The following is a 13,819-nucleotide window of genomic DNA, read 5'->3' as shown; positions in this document are numbered from 1 at the left end:
TACAACACCACATCAGCCTCTTTGACAGCACTGTGACTGTACCTGCTAAGTGAATGGGACAGGCCGCTGCCACCATTAAAAGCAGCTGGCTCTCACACTCTTTGGTTATTCACTGGCTGCTGGGATTTCAGTGTTTGTCTGTGCAGGCGCGTGCATGTGTGTGTGTGAAAAGGAGAGAGAGACGGAAGGAGACAGAATGAACAGGACAAAGAGCAAATGCAGTTGTGCGCATTTGTGCGTGCATGTCACTCCGTGCCTGTCTTATCAGAGTGGGCAGTCAAGCATGTTTCTCTGGGCTACAGCAACTTAATTACAAAACCTGTTGTAATCCATCATGTTCCTTATAAATCACAACTCCCATTAGAGAGTTGCCACAGAATTGGGATCCCGCAGGTTCTGTCTGACCTAGTGCAAATGTTGCAGCTTAACAAACACGTAACGTTGTGCATTTTCTTCCACTTAACGGGTAAATTCAGTATTATTCAGCCTGGACTCTATTTTCCCATGTTTTTTTTATGTCTAAGTGACTTATGGGAAAGCAATTTTTGAAACATTTCCAGTATTGAGCAAGCGCTGCAGACGACAGTGGCGAAACAGGCTGTCATGTAACCATTTGGGCCATGTTTGCAACGTCAATTTACATCCACTACAAGTGCTTGTTTTTGCTACTGACATGTTCAGATTATCAATATAAGTGTTGGAAAACGTATTGAAATGATCCCTACTGAGATGGACCTTTTTGTTGAAGAGTAAGATCTTTTTTGTTTAACTAGAAACAGTCTTTCGTGCAGACTCCATCTTAATGAACAGCAGTTTTATCATCGTAAAACATGCTTCATTCAAAGTCAACAAAAGTCTTGGTTTGTCTTTCGCTGTTCCAACAATCACCAACTGGTTTGGTTCAAATAAACACTTAAATCACCCAGTTAGATGTGACAATATGCTGGCTCTATACACACTAAAATTACTGTTTATTTTAAAGTGCTTTCAGACCTAGAGTTGTCTTGCTTTGGTCTGAATCAGGGACTAATTTTGTCACAAACTTGCACAATTGCCCAGAGTTGGTTCATGTTCTCACGGCAGCATTTACAAGCGGACCAGATCAAATGCCTTGCACCAGAAAGCTGCTCTTGATTGGTCAGAATTTCCATGCAGGAAAAATCCAGGAAGTAAACAAAACGTTGAAGAAGAGTACACTTGCAAGATAAATGTGACACTTTCTAATGTCACAATGGGGGGACAACTACGCAGGTTGATTTTAGCGCTGCTCATCGTGGACTATATTGCTGTCATTGTTCATTTTAGTCAAACCATACAGTTTGAAAATGAGGCGCGGCTCCAACTAGAAAACAATGTTTTGATGCATTGGATGTGCTGAATGTGCATATTAAGGCAGTACAGGAGGAGGTGCACATTAATAATCCTCCAGGACTGTAACATGCTCATGTTTAACCCAAACAATGTGTCATGTGACTGCAGTTGGTTCAGATCCAGGTCGGAACACATTCTCACTACAAACCAACCGCACCAGAGTTTGTTTGTAACCAGACTGAGACCACCTCTTCAAGAAGCTCTCAGTCCGGTTGTTTTGATGCACATCCAAATGCGACTGCTGTGTTCACACCTTCCCAAACAAACCACACTCACGGCAGGTGTGAGCGCACCCTAAATCTAGCCTGGTGGAATTGTCAGTGTGATTTCGGGGCTGGTTCTTGTTAAAGAAAGAGTCTTATTCTTTTACAAAAAGGCCTATCTCATCTCTGTAAGATGCTTTCAGCGAGTTGTAAGACACTTAGAATGATAATCTGAACCTCTCAGTGGTAAAAACAAGCACTTTCAGTAGATGTATTGATGGTGTGAACATGCCCAGAGCGGTTACATTGCAGTTTTGCCTCTGCTGGCTGCAGCGCTCCCACTCAATACCGAACCAGTTTCAAAAATTGTTGTTCCCATTACTCATGTAGACACACAAACATGGGAAAATAGGATCCAGGTTGAAAAATAGTGAACTTACCCTTTAACTGTATGCTTCCAGACGAAGTAAAGATTAGGTTACCTCTCTTGCTCACATTCTCTCTCTGCCTCCTTTGTAATGTTAGAAATTGCCATTGCTAATCCCTTTTGATATGTAAACAATGACACTATCACTGTTGTTCTTCCAGTCTGATGTTCCAGCATCTGGTTCCCATCTGTTGCCATGGGTGATGGTATAAACTATCAGAGAAACAGGGACGCAATTCATAATGATTTTATTCACTATAAGGTCACAGTGTCTCCCAGAGAGGCTATTTGTTTTTACTTTGAAAGGTCACACCTTCTAAATGTGACTTATCAAAGAGCTCAGTAATTGTATTAGCATTTTTATGTGTGCTTTTATGTGTTTTGTATTTTTCCTTTGGAAAAGGGCAGAGCAAAACTGTGAATGGTGCATCAGCATGAGCACACAGTGATGTTAAAGAAACAGTTAGCAGGATGTTAAACACACTTTTGGTCATAAACACATGCTGGGGCAAGATACTGTATCCTGTTTTATCTTATCCAGTCCTATACCATCTCATTCTGTCCTGCCCTTTGCTATACGCTGCTCCCCTGCTCCACTTCATTTCTCTCCGGTCCATTTGTTAACACAGACTGACCACAGAGTTAATCACAGCTGGGGCTATTTAACTCTAACCAAGTGATTTACTTCCCACGGCCCACATCATTACATTATCACATTATTCATTAAGCTATTCCTCTCTCCTGTAGTCAACATGAGTTGCTGGTCAAAGTTTTCCCAGCTCATTAAAATGAGTCTGATTCAGCACCTGTTTAGTGTGACAGTTGAGGGCAGTATACTCGGGTGTTTCATGACTCCGTTGCTACAGTGCTGCATGTATAAATGAATAGCTCTTGAGGCAGGTAGCTAGGTAGTAAGTGTGGGTTTGAAGAAAGCAACATGGAGATCAGCCGGCCTTGGAAGTTATGTGTTATTAATGTGTTGTGCAGCCGCCTCGTCGTCTGGCTCGAGGAAGCTATTTATGTGACTTTCTGCTTGGCTCACATTACCAGACTGGTGAGCATCTAGAGTCTAGGTTGAGGCCTGGGTCGCCCGTAGGTCGATCTGTGTGTGTGAAAGTTAGGGGCGCAAAGAGAGACGGATAAGTAGACAGACGGAGAGGAATGCAGGGTGGTAGCTGTTGGACAGAGACCATACTGTTGCCTGTTTTAAGCATTTGTTTGTTTGGTATTTAAAATTTTATTGTGTACAGTTGTTGGATGAGACATGTAAAACTGTGCTGCCAAATAGCCCTGTTATTTCTCATCTGTTTAACTCTAATCCACTGCTCAAGTGTGGGTGAGGGTGTGTGTGTGATTCCTGGTGTCCATGGGTGTTTTCCTTGGCACTGACAATAATCCACCTAGCTGTGGACACACACGCACACACTCTCACCATTGACTGGATTAGGCTGCTAATCTCTCCGATCCCACAGCATGTGTGCACACACACTCATGCGTGCAAATGCACACACACATGCTGTACGCTGGTGTTTGAAACAGTGTCAGTTATGCAATGGCAACCCGGAGCCATCAGTTATGTGTGTCAGCATATCAGTGCGGTCGCAGTCATGCCTTTTTGTCAAATGTGCTTCAGAAAAAAAGCATGGAGATAAACCAACTGTTCACATGTAATGCGTCCAAAATTCCTATACGCATTCTTCTCCATGGCTTTAGTGCCAGCAGTGGCAGACTGAAAAAAGTGAACTCTAGTCTAGTCTAGTCTGCTCTTATTGCCGTCCTCTTTATTAGCACAAATGTGAAAATATTGTTCTCTTTCAGAACTTGACTTCAAACTAGTCTTTAGTTTTTCCTTGGTAGTTTTTATATACTTACTAATCTGGCTCCAACAATGTTGTGCAGTTGTTGGAGAGATAGGTAAACTGGGGAGTAAACTGACTCAGCAGCAACAACAGGTTAAAAAGACAAAGATAGTTAGAAGCTAAAGCCGGACTATAGGCTACAGATCACAGTGTAAAAGTGAACCACCACATCACTGCTGATCGCCACACAAGACAATGACTATAAAGGGAAACTTTGCTGATATTCAACCAGCTGTGTGGCATCACAGTGTGTGCAGATGAACAGTGTTTGGCTTAGAGTTCTCAACGGGCCCAAAAATTCAACCCGAAACCGAAATGACCCAAGGGACTTGAAGCCCGATACTGGCTCGGCCCGACATCATCACATACATCACTGGGTCTGAGCCCAACTGAACCCGAGTTTATTTTTTTTTTTTAAATGGAAGGGGGAACAAATGATGATCCTCCTGTGCGCCTCAGCAGTCTGGCTTCCCTGGCTCAAATACAGTATCTTTAATCACTTAAAGTCAACCAATCATTCATGTCCCAAAATAAAATTATCAGACAGACAGGCTTCAACGTCAGCGTGGGGGAGAGCAACCATTGCGCATCATGTAGCGCTGCGCCGCTGCATTTAATGAGCCGCAGCCGCTCTCAACACTTTTCCTGCACCTGAACGCTGACTGACTGACTGAACTTCGCTCACACTTCACAGCAGCATATCTTGTTTTAGTATTATTATTTTTTTTCGTCAGAACGGAATTCAGCATTCTTTATTTTTATAATTTGCATTTTCTTCTTGCTTAATTATTATAGCCCTATTATCATCCCCCTTACACACACACAGCAGACGATACTTCGACTCGAACACTTTATTAAAAACGGTAACTATAACCTTCAAACATCAACAACATAACATTGATGAATGGATTTGGAATAATCTTAACTGACATGCATATTTTCTTCCTCACAGGCTGCTCAGAAGTGAGAACCATGGACAGCAGCATTGTGTGTTAGTGCTGCTGTCACGCCCTCACACAGTGCGCTTCTCTGACAGACACACTTTTTTTTTTTCCCTCTCTCTCCGCTGTCCGAGCCCGACTCAGCCCTCCCCAATTAACTTAATTAGTCGGCCCAAACCAACCCGACCCGTCGTGCTTATTCGGGTAGGGCTCGGGCTCGGGTTGAAATTGAGAACTCTAGTTTGGCTTCACCCCTGTGCTGCTGCCAGCACCTGGACCTCTGCCACCGGACTGTCGGGGGGTTCCAGGGAAAGTCAAACAACATTCATCTGCACACACTGTGATAACACACAGCTGGTTGAATATCAGCAAAGTCTCCCTGCTTCCCTTCACTGGTTCCTGTACAGCAGGGTCGGTCTTTGTTTCACTGTTATAATCATTGAAAAGCAAAAGCAGCATGTGTATACATTCAGTTGGCTATATCTTCAGTAGCTAGCTGGCTAACCCTACACTTTTCAGGGTTTGATTTTGGTTTTGGAACAGGGAAGAAACGTATATCTTTTTCCAACCTCTCCAGGTAACGAGTATCATTAATACACGACGTGCCCCAGGCACAACATTTAGCTCCAAATCCACAAAACCAGCCTGAAAATGAAGGAAATCTGAAAAGTCGATGGAGCACAGCTGTGTTGTTGTCGGACCCTGGTGTGAGCCAGCCCGATGCTACGTTATAATTAGTCAGTCTGTGTCCAGGACTGGGACTTGGCAAAGGGTCAATTGTTGGTTACTGTTTGTAAAAAGTATCGCCAGCAAATGTCAAAGTGAAAATCAACCACAGATTTAGTCTTGTTTGCTATATTTGCAATTTTTTCAGTGCTGCATCTGCAATTTTGCTTCCTCTTGGATGCGTGTTGCCTACTATCTGACACCATGGTAGCCACCTTTTTATGAAGTCCTGACCTCACCTATGCTTTTGTATGAGACTATATATTGCTTTTTAGGAAGATCCTGCAAAGAAATAGTTAAATAAGAAGGTGTTATTGGGGCCAAGAAATGATTTGAATGCTCAGTTAAACAGATGCCCACTGTGTTCAGGCTGTGTGACATTATTAGCCTTGATTATTGAGCCCTTTTGTTAATTTACAGAGCAAGATTAAACCGAATCCACTACCCTGCTAAACTCCAGGTAACATGCAGACTCTTTTATCCTGGCAATCAGCTCACTCATGTCTAACCCAGGAATATGCACATGATGGTCAGGGTGTAGAATGCACAAGAGCAGATGCTGAAGAAAAGTTACAGGTACCCATACAGTCCAGACAATGTTAATGTCTCGACAGCAGCACCTATGGGCATTTCCTGAGTCTCCAGTCCATCCAACTGAGCTGAATCCACACTTTAACGCAGGAGAAACATGGAAACTTCACACAAAACTGGGATGGTTGATTCCTGTGAGGCGCAAGTGTTACCTGCTGTGCGGCTGTTAAAGTAGTTGTCATAATAAAAATGAATTAAATATACACTATGCTTAAAGGCAAAAAGGCCTCAGCAGACGACAATGGAAAAAAAGAATATTTTATGGCCCAATTTTCCACCTTACCAACATAAAGGACAAAGAAACTGAGGATTTGAATAAACTGTGCACAACTGGGGGCAAACTCAAAATCTTCCATGAACACAATGAATAGTCTGAATTGCCGAGCTTCAAAATTGCATATCTCAATCAGCCTCACACCTGCACAGGTTAACATATTCTGAATTGACGGAACGAATGTAGCATCAAAACTTGCCAGAGGCGTGAAATAGTCTGAAAGGACGGATAAAAACCTGCTACAATGGCAGTGCATTATGTCGTGTTTACTTTGTATTATCCGTTTTTAGGACCCGTGGACCAGAGAGAAACAAACCTACACTAAATAGTGACACAGTGATGGTGACATTGCTGAACAAGGGCAGCATTATGACTTCTCCTGTTTTGCTCCCAGACTTCCAGACGAATGACGGAGACACTTTGGCTTTGAGTCATTCTTAATTTCCTGTTGCCCTCTCCTCTCTCTGTGTTTCCCACCGTCTCTAAAAGCCGCTGACTGTCAGTCTCTCCCATGCTTTATCACAGTGTCCACGACCTTATTCTGCCTTCCCAGATTGCTGTTTAATAGAAGCCTTCCTCCCTGGTGAACAGTGATAAGCTAATGGTTAGGGAATTGCTCACCATTTAGCAGCCGAGTCTGTCAAAAGAAAAGGGAAATAAGTGATGGAGGACTGTTACGGGGTGAATAGTTTCCCTAATTTTGCCCTCACGCATAGATTAATTGTTGGGTGGGTGGTTTATGCATGTGTTTAATTTTAGGAGAGGCCCGATAATTGGCTCGCTACCTCTGTGCTGATTGGCCTCGCAGAAGGTGGCTGATTAATGCAGAACACCTACTCTGTCAATTTGAATATATTTGAATAGATCATTTAATTTTGAGCAGATCTTACTCATGTGTGGGCTTTTTTGTTTCATCTCTATGCGCCAACTGCGCAATCAGTTTAAATCTGTAATTCATCCTCTCTCGCGGGACGTGAACCGTATTATTATCACGGCCGTATTTTTCAAGTTTATCGTGCATTCCATGAAGTTTATTCAGACTGCAGGAACAATTCGGGAACAATGGAGACAGGAAATGGCGAGGGCAGACTGGAAATTGGTTAATGCAGGAGTAAATGTACGAGGAGTGGTCTTGTGGTATGTAATGAAAACATCTCTTTTTTTTTTAGCTTAAGTACAGAAAATGGGATGTGTCTGGTATTGTAAGCACAGAAAATTGGGCGTCTCGAGCATTAGCATTAGCTGCCCCCTCTGTTGTGGCTCTTTAGATGCTACTGTTGGAGCCTCCCACTAAAACAGCTCTTCTCCAGATTGAGCTATCCTCCACTGCTGATTACTCTAGTATCCTCTGGCTATGAGACGTGTGTGTGTGTGTGTGTGAGAGAGAGAGAGAGAGAGAGAGGGGGGAGAGAAGGAGTGTAAGTGTAAAAGCGCGAGTGTCTGGTTGTTAAGGATACATTTCCTCGACACTTTGATCGAGAGTGGCTTACTGTCGCTCTCACCCAAATAGACACACACAGATTCACACAAACACACACACACACACACACACACACACACACACACACACACACACACATTGGCTTACTCCAGTTTACTGAGTCAAATGGAAGAGTCTGCCCTGTGTGTAACATTAGCCGACTGTTAGGTTAGCCAACTGGAAACGTAATGCTCTGTTACAGGTGACCTTTCCTGCTGTGTGGCAGATGTGCGTCCAGGACCTTGCATGTGTGTTTAAAGCTGCACGTGTGTGTCCACTCTGCAGATGTTTTGTGTGTGTGTGTGTGTGTGTGGAAAATAATCATTTTTTATATATATAAACATGGACTCTCTGAACAGTTTCTGCCTGGCACCTCACACCTCCAGCGATCCATGTGCGTGTGAGCGTTTTGTGCTTCTAAGTGTGTATTGTTCTTTGCACAGATGTCCTTCAAATGGCAGGCAGCGAGCAGATTGCACTGGAAGAAATGGCCACAGGCCCGTAATACGCAGACACACCGAAACCAGTCCAGGCATTTAAACGGCCGTCCCAGGGGCTGACAGATTGCAGCTGACCCCTGATAGTGCTGTATGCTATCCCCCCGCCAAGCTTCTCTCTCCCTCCTCCCATCCTCCGTCCTTTTTTCTTCTCCATTTCTTTGTACTCTCGTCTTCACTTTCTCGCCCTCTCATTCAATTTATTTTTTCCTCTCGCCGACACGTGCAAATCACACAGACTTAACATACAAGTGCCCTTCTCCAGGTCCAAACTCCCTCTCTGGTGGTGTGTGGATGTGACTAACACCATGACCAGCGAGAGGGTGCTGAGCGATGCTCAATGTCACCTTGTCCTCCGATCTGAGCAGCCTGTCCTCCGCTGCCGTGTTCGAAGAGGAAGATTGCCTTTAATTGCTCCACTTTAGAGTTGGCCTGGACGAGGCACTTAAAGGACAGTTACAGAAACTTGCTTGACACATAATCAGTAAAGTGCATGGATTCTTGTCATACACACTGTAAAATACTCTGGAGATGGAGGACTGGATGGGGGCGTACGCGGTGATTAACTCAGCCCACAGCTATAGTAAATGAAGCTGAAATGCTTGCTTGTGATCGTCGAACCAGTGCACACAGAAATCAGTAGCTTTAACGACTGAGAGGATGGCAGGATCAGTCTTATCGATGGCAGCGCTGTGCCTATAGACTTGCCCTCAGCTGAAACTCCACCAGGTGCATGCTGATAATAGCCTGAGCGACATGAAATCATTAATCCTGTACTTATGTGTGTTTACTGCGTTTGTATATGCTTTTGTGCAGGCTATGTAAAGCTCAGTGATGTGTTGATGAAGCAGACATATTACAGTAATTAAGCCTTTTGAGATGTGTCACAATATGTGTAAGCTGCAAAGCTTTGATGATTAGACTGCAGCTTAGGCTCATTAATTGACTTCAGTCTATTAGTACAGGACACAACAGGGACATGTGTTATTGTACATGCTACGTACATGAAAAAGCATTGTGTTATTTTATGTTGTTGTCCTGTATTCTGCGTTGGAAGGTTTAGAAGCAAGCTAGAATCTCATTTATTTTTTAAGCAGTGCATTCTCATATCTAAACCACTAAATAGGTCATTTGCCAATGAGTTCCAAAACAACACACTGTGACTGTTGGAGATTATCAGCGATGGGTGCTCATAGTGAGGGTGGCAATTTTAAATACGTAAATGGTAAATGGACTGCACTTGTATAGCGCCTTTCTAGTCTTCCAGCCACTCAAAGCCTTTTTACACTACAAGTCACATTCACCTATTCATACACTGGTGGCCGAGGCTACCTGCTACACAGCTTTAACACACTCACACACCGATGAAACAGCCATTGGGAGCAATATGGGGTACAGTAATTTTGCTTAAGGATACTTTGACATGTGGACTGAAGGAGCCAGGGATCGAACCTCTAATCTTCCCATTAGTGAACGACCCAACGCCTTTGCAGTTATGCACCTCATCTGTGTGGTTAGGGTAGACAAAAGAGTATGACTTTAATTAAAACAAGTGTGTTTGTTACATAATTTAAGTGATGTACATTGTTATCTTACTTTACTTTACTCACATGGGACACAAACATCAGTCTCCTGGGTAAAAGTCCTGTGTTTGTTTGACCCCTCCATCCACTCTGACCTTATCCCTTTGTGGATTTTGTTGCACTTTATCCTACATTACCTGACTTTCTTCTTTGCTCTTTACATAATTACGACGCTGGAGGTCACCGCCCAATAATAAATGTAAACATGGGTCATAATAAGCTGCTTGCACATGACCTATATGCCTGTTTTTTGGGGTGAGGGTGGGAAGTTTTAAGGGTTGTAGGTAAAATCTGAAAGGTTTACAGTATTGCAGCAAAATTTTAAGTTAGCCTCTGAAAATAGAAAAATTAAGACTTTCCAAGTTAAATTCTGATCAAATACAGTAAGTGGCCCTGAATTTCAATTTGATTACAATATGAAAACAGACAAGACTACACATTTAGGGTCTATATATGTGTGTGTCCATCAGTGTGTGTGTGTGTGTGTGTGTGTGTGTGTGTATTTGAGTGAACCCGTCTACAGTAACAGACAGATGAAAGCCACGCAAGAGGATTTCAGAGGACCCTCAAGCAGGGGAGAGAAGAAAGGGAAAGGAATGTCTGGCGAGGTGGGAATTACAGGGAGGCTGTTAGAATGCTTGTCACTGCAGGGCCTCTGGGTGGGAAGGTAGACTCAGTGAGATTCACTTACGTGCGTCTTCCGCGGTGGGGGTAATACAATTAGAATGGAAATGCTACAACCTGCACTCTGTCTATAAACACTGCTTAACACAAAGTGCAACCAGTGGCACTCTAATATCAAATAACAATGGAGATGTTGGCTTCTGTAACACAGACTATCGAGCAGGCGATAACACACACTTGTTGTTAGCACCGGATTTTAACTTGTGAATCTGGCACTCCTGCTTGAAGAAGAGAAAGGACTTGCCAACAGTTGTGTTTTGAGTTATGTTGTGAGAAATTATGATCAACAGTGTGATGGACAGTTGGTTTAGAGGACTAGAAATAGATAGCTTAACACCCATTCACACCTGGACCCTTCTAACCCTAATGGCACACATGACAGCTGGGTGGGTCAGTGACTCACATGTGACCTTGACAATTCTGAAACTCAGAGCTCACATGTGACCTCAATGACTCTGTGAGGGCTCACACCCACACTGGATTTAAAGCCTGCATCACCAGTCTGTTAAAACTGAAGAAGCCTCTTGGATTGAAGGCGAAACGTCCTCAGGAAGCTCAAGCAAGTCCAGTTGCCTACGATGTAGAACGTAAGACTAGACAAACAGAAAGTGTGTCTTGTGTTTCATGACTGTGCAGTAAAGGCGTTTCCAAACAGGCCCAGGGTGACACAACAATTTGAAGCTTCTTGTTTGCAGAAAAATTAAAATATTCATATAAACTCATACCCCCACATCAACAACAGCAGTCATAGAGCAAATAGATGTGACCTCCACGCTGCCTGAGGAAGAGCGCCGAGCTCAAAGAGAGGTTCCCATCCTATCTGCATACTCGCGACAGCCTTTTGATGTTTGTCTGAGCACTTTTGCGTATGTGGGCGCATCAGAAGCTTTGATAAATATTTTCATGTTAACAAATGAGTGTTGTTTTATGTTTAGAGGTCCAACAGGATAGTATAAAAACTTAATTTTTATCTCACTACCATATATGTCTCAGTGTCCTTTATGTGCCCTGCTCTACATAGTGCAGTGCATCCTTGTGTGCTTGTGTGAGTGTGTTTCACCGTGGATTCAGATTATGTGCGTGTTTTTGGGTCTGGAAATAGTATTAGCGGGGAGGAATCTTCAGAAGTGTTGCATCACACATTATCTGCAGTCTTCACCTGCAAATGAGCTTCACCCACATGAACTTTGTTTGCCCGAGGCTCGGTTGCATTGATGTGGATGATTGTATTTCCGTCTTACATAATTTCCTCTCATTTCGGCTGCAGTTGACTGCAGTTTTAACCAGCTTTGACAGCCCTTGTTTAAATTCTCTCATATGGTATTTGGTTGTGTGTATACTTATACTGAGTTTACGGATTCTTTCTACTTGCCTGGTTTTCTGAGTTTGTTTGTGTGTGTGTGTGTGTGCGCGCTCTTGCAAAGGCACGCACAGGCATGCGTGTCAGGAGTGCTCATTAAAATTGTATGGGAGCTGATGCTGTACTCCTGCTCCACTGCTCCCATTTCCACAGAGTTCTCCACATCTTGCCAGGTAATCAGGCGGGTGAACACATGCAGCCCCGCCACCTCGACTGCCAGCAGGCTTGGCTTTAAGGCCATAAAAACAACCACTTTAGTTAATTCACCCTGTCATGTTCACGTTCACTGTTGAGTATTTTTTACGGCAGCAACACAGAAGCTATTAATCTCGGTTTTGTTGTGCAATGACTGAATTGATTGAACCTGTTAATGCTAACGCCATGCTTGCTGTCCCTTTTTTCCTCTACCATTTCTGCCCCCTTTTCTCCACCACCTCCCCATCCTTTCTCCTCCTCCGTCTCCACCTGTCCTCCTTCTAGGGGAGCACCTGCGCATCTGTCCCCAGGGTTACACCTGCTGTACCAGCGACATGGAGGACAGCCTTGCCGTGCTGAGCCGCAGGGAGATGGAGGTACTACTTAGAGACGCCGGCCGATCCTTACAGGCCTCACTCACTGGACAGTACAAGGCCTTCGATGGTGAGTTTGTGTTTCACAATAAGTGAGTGAGTGAGTGAGTGAGTGAGTGAGTGAGTGAGGGAACAATATGAGAGAACATAATCATCATCACACTCTTAATTTTGACATCATATACACAATTTTTGGTGTTTCTGTGTCAGCTTTGAAAGCACATGGTCTTGCTAGTCGTGGTGTTTTTCATTTCACATTTTCACTCCAGACATACCCAACCTACATAAAAGTGCAGACATGCACATACACACAGACTGAAAATACGTGTAAGAGATAAGTCAAAGTCCTTTTATCATACAGTCCGCAGATTGATGACAAGCATTGATCTACTGCCATGCTTCAAGAGAGGAGGTTGGTGATGTCTTGCAGTGGTGTTGTCAGAATGCCAAGTTAATGTTTTTCTTTTAAACTTTGGCACCAGGTTTCCAAAGTCAGAGCCACAGAAAACTTGATCCATCTTGTCAATTCTTGCCCATTTCATGACGGGACATGATACTGTTTTAATTCTTTCAGCTGAATCAAACAAGACTTTATTTTAGAGATCTCCCAATCGAGTTTTTTTGGCCCTCCATCCCGATTTGAGTCTTTTAATATTGAGTATCTGCCAGTGCTGAGTCCTAATCTGATACTATTATCCAGCTTTTGATACAGCTGCACCATGCACACCCTCATTACGTAAAAGTTATTAAAATCAATCCAATCAATCCAAATGGCTCTGCAGTGCATTCAGGAAAGAAATTACTGCATCCAAGCTGTTCCTCAGTGATTATTTTGTTATTTTATTTTTACAAAATAAAGTGTAAAATTACCAACCCTTTTTTTAATCTTTTCGGCCTTGTCGTTGTCTTAAAGTTACAATGTGTAATTTACGTGGTTTTTTATTAGCAAATATCAACTATTGCTTTCATAAATATATATTTACTAAAGTGTAATGCAATTCACATACAAATGGAAGCTTTCTCATAGGCTTAGAATGATTTCTCTATATATACACAGGCAGGGCGCAGTCTGCTGGAGGCTCCCCTCTTGCGTCGCCATATTTGAATACAGTGGCCGAAAGGGATATACGCGCTTCGCCTTTCACGTTTACCTAGAACTTGCCGTCACTGGAGACAGAGAAGGTGAAGCTCAATCCGGGGCGCTTCTGCGTGAACCTGCTTTGTACTTTTATGATTCTGTCGCACTTTAAATGG

The 13,819-nt window shown here is 43.3% G+C and overlaps 1 protein-coding gene across 1 annotated transcript in view; it reads left to right on the top strand.

Moving 5' to 3' along the window:
• The window catches only part of gpc1b (glypican 1b), a 103,597-nt gene that overhangs the window by 40,530 nt on the left and 49,248 nt on the right, over window positions 1-13,819 (top strand). Inside the window, exon 3 of the mRNA XM_049598029.1 lies at window positions 12,477-12,635. Coding sequence (XP_049453986.1) covers window positions 12,477-12,635 — 159 coding nt within the window. The remainder of the gene's footprint in view (window positions 1-12,476; window positions 12,636-13,819) is intronic.

This window comes from Epinephelus fuscoguttatus, linkage group LG15 (genome assembly GCF_011397635.1).
Source record: "Epinephelus fuscoguttatus linkage group LG15, E.fuscoguttatus.final_Chr_v1".
NCBI classification, from domain to species: Eukaryota; Metazoa; Chordata; class Actinopteri; order Perciformes; family Serranidae; genus Epinephelus; species Epinephelus fuscoguttatus.
This window is presented reverse-complemented; position numbering and strand designations above follow the sequence as displayed.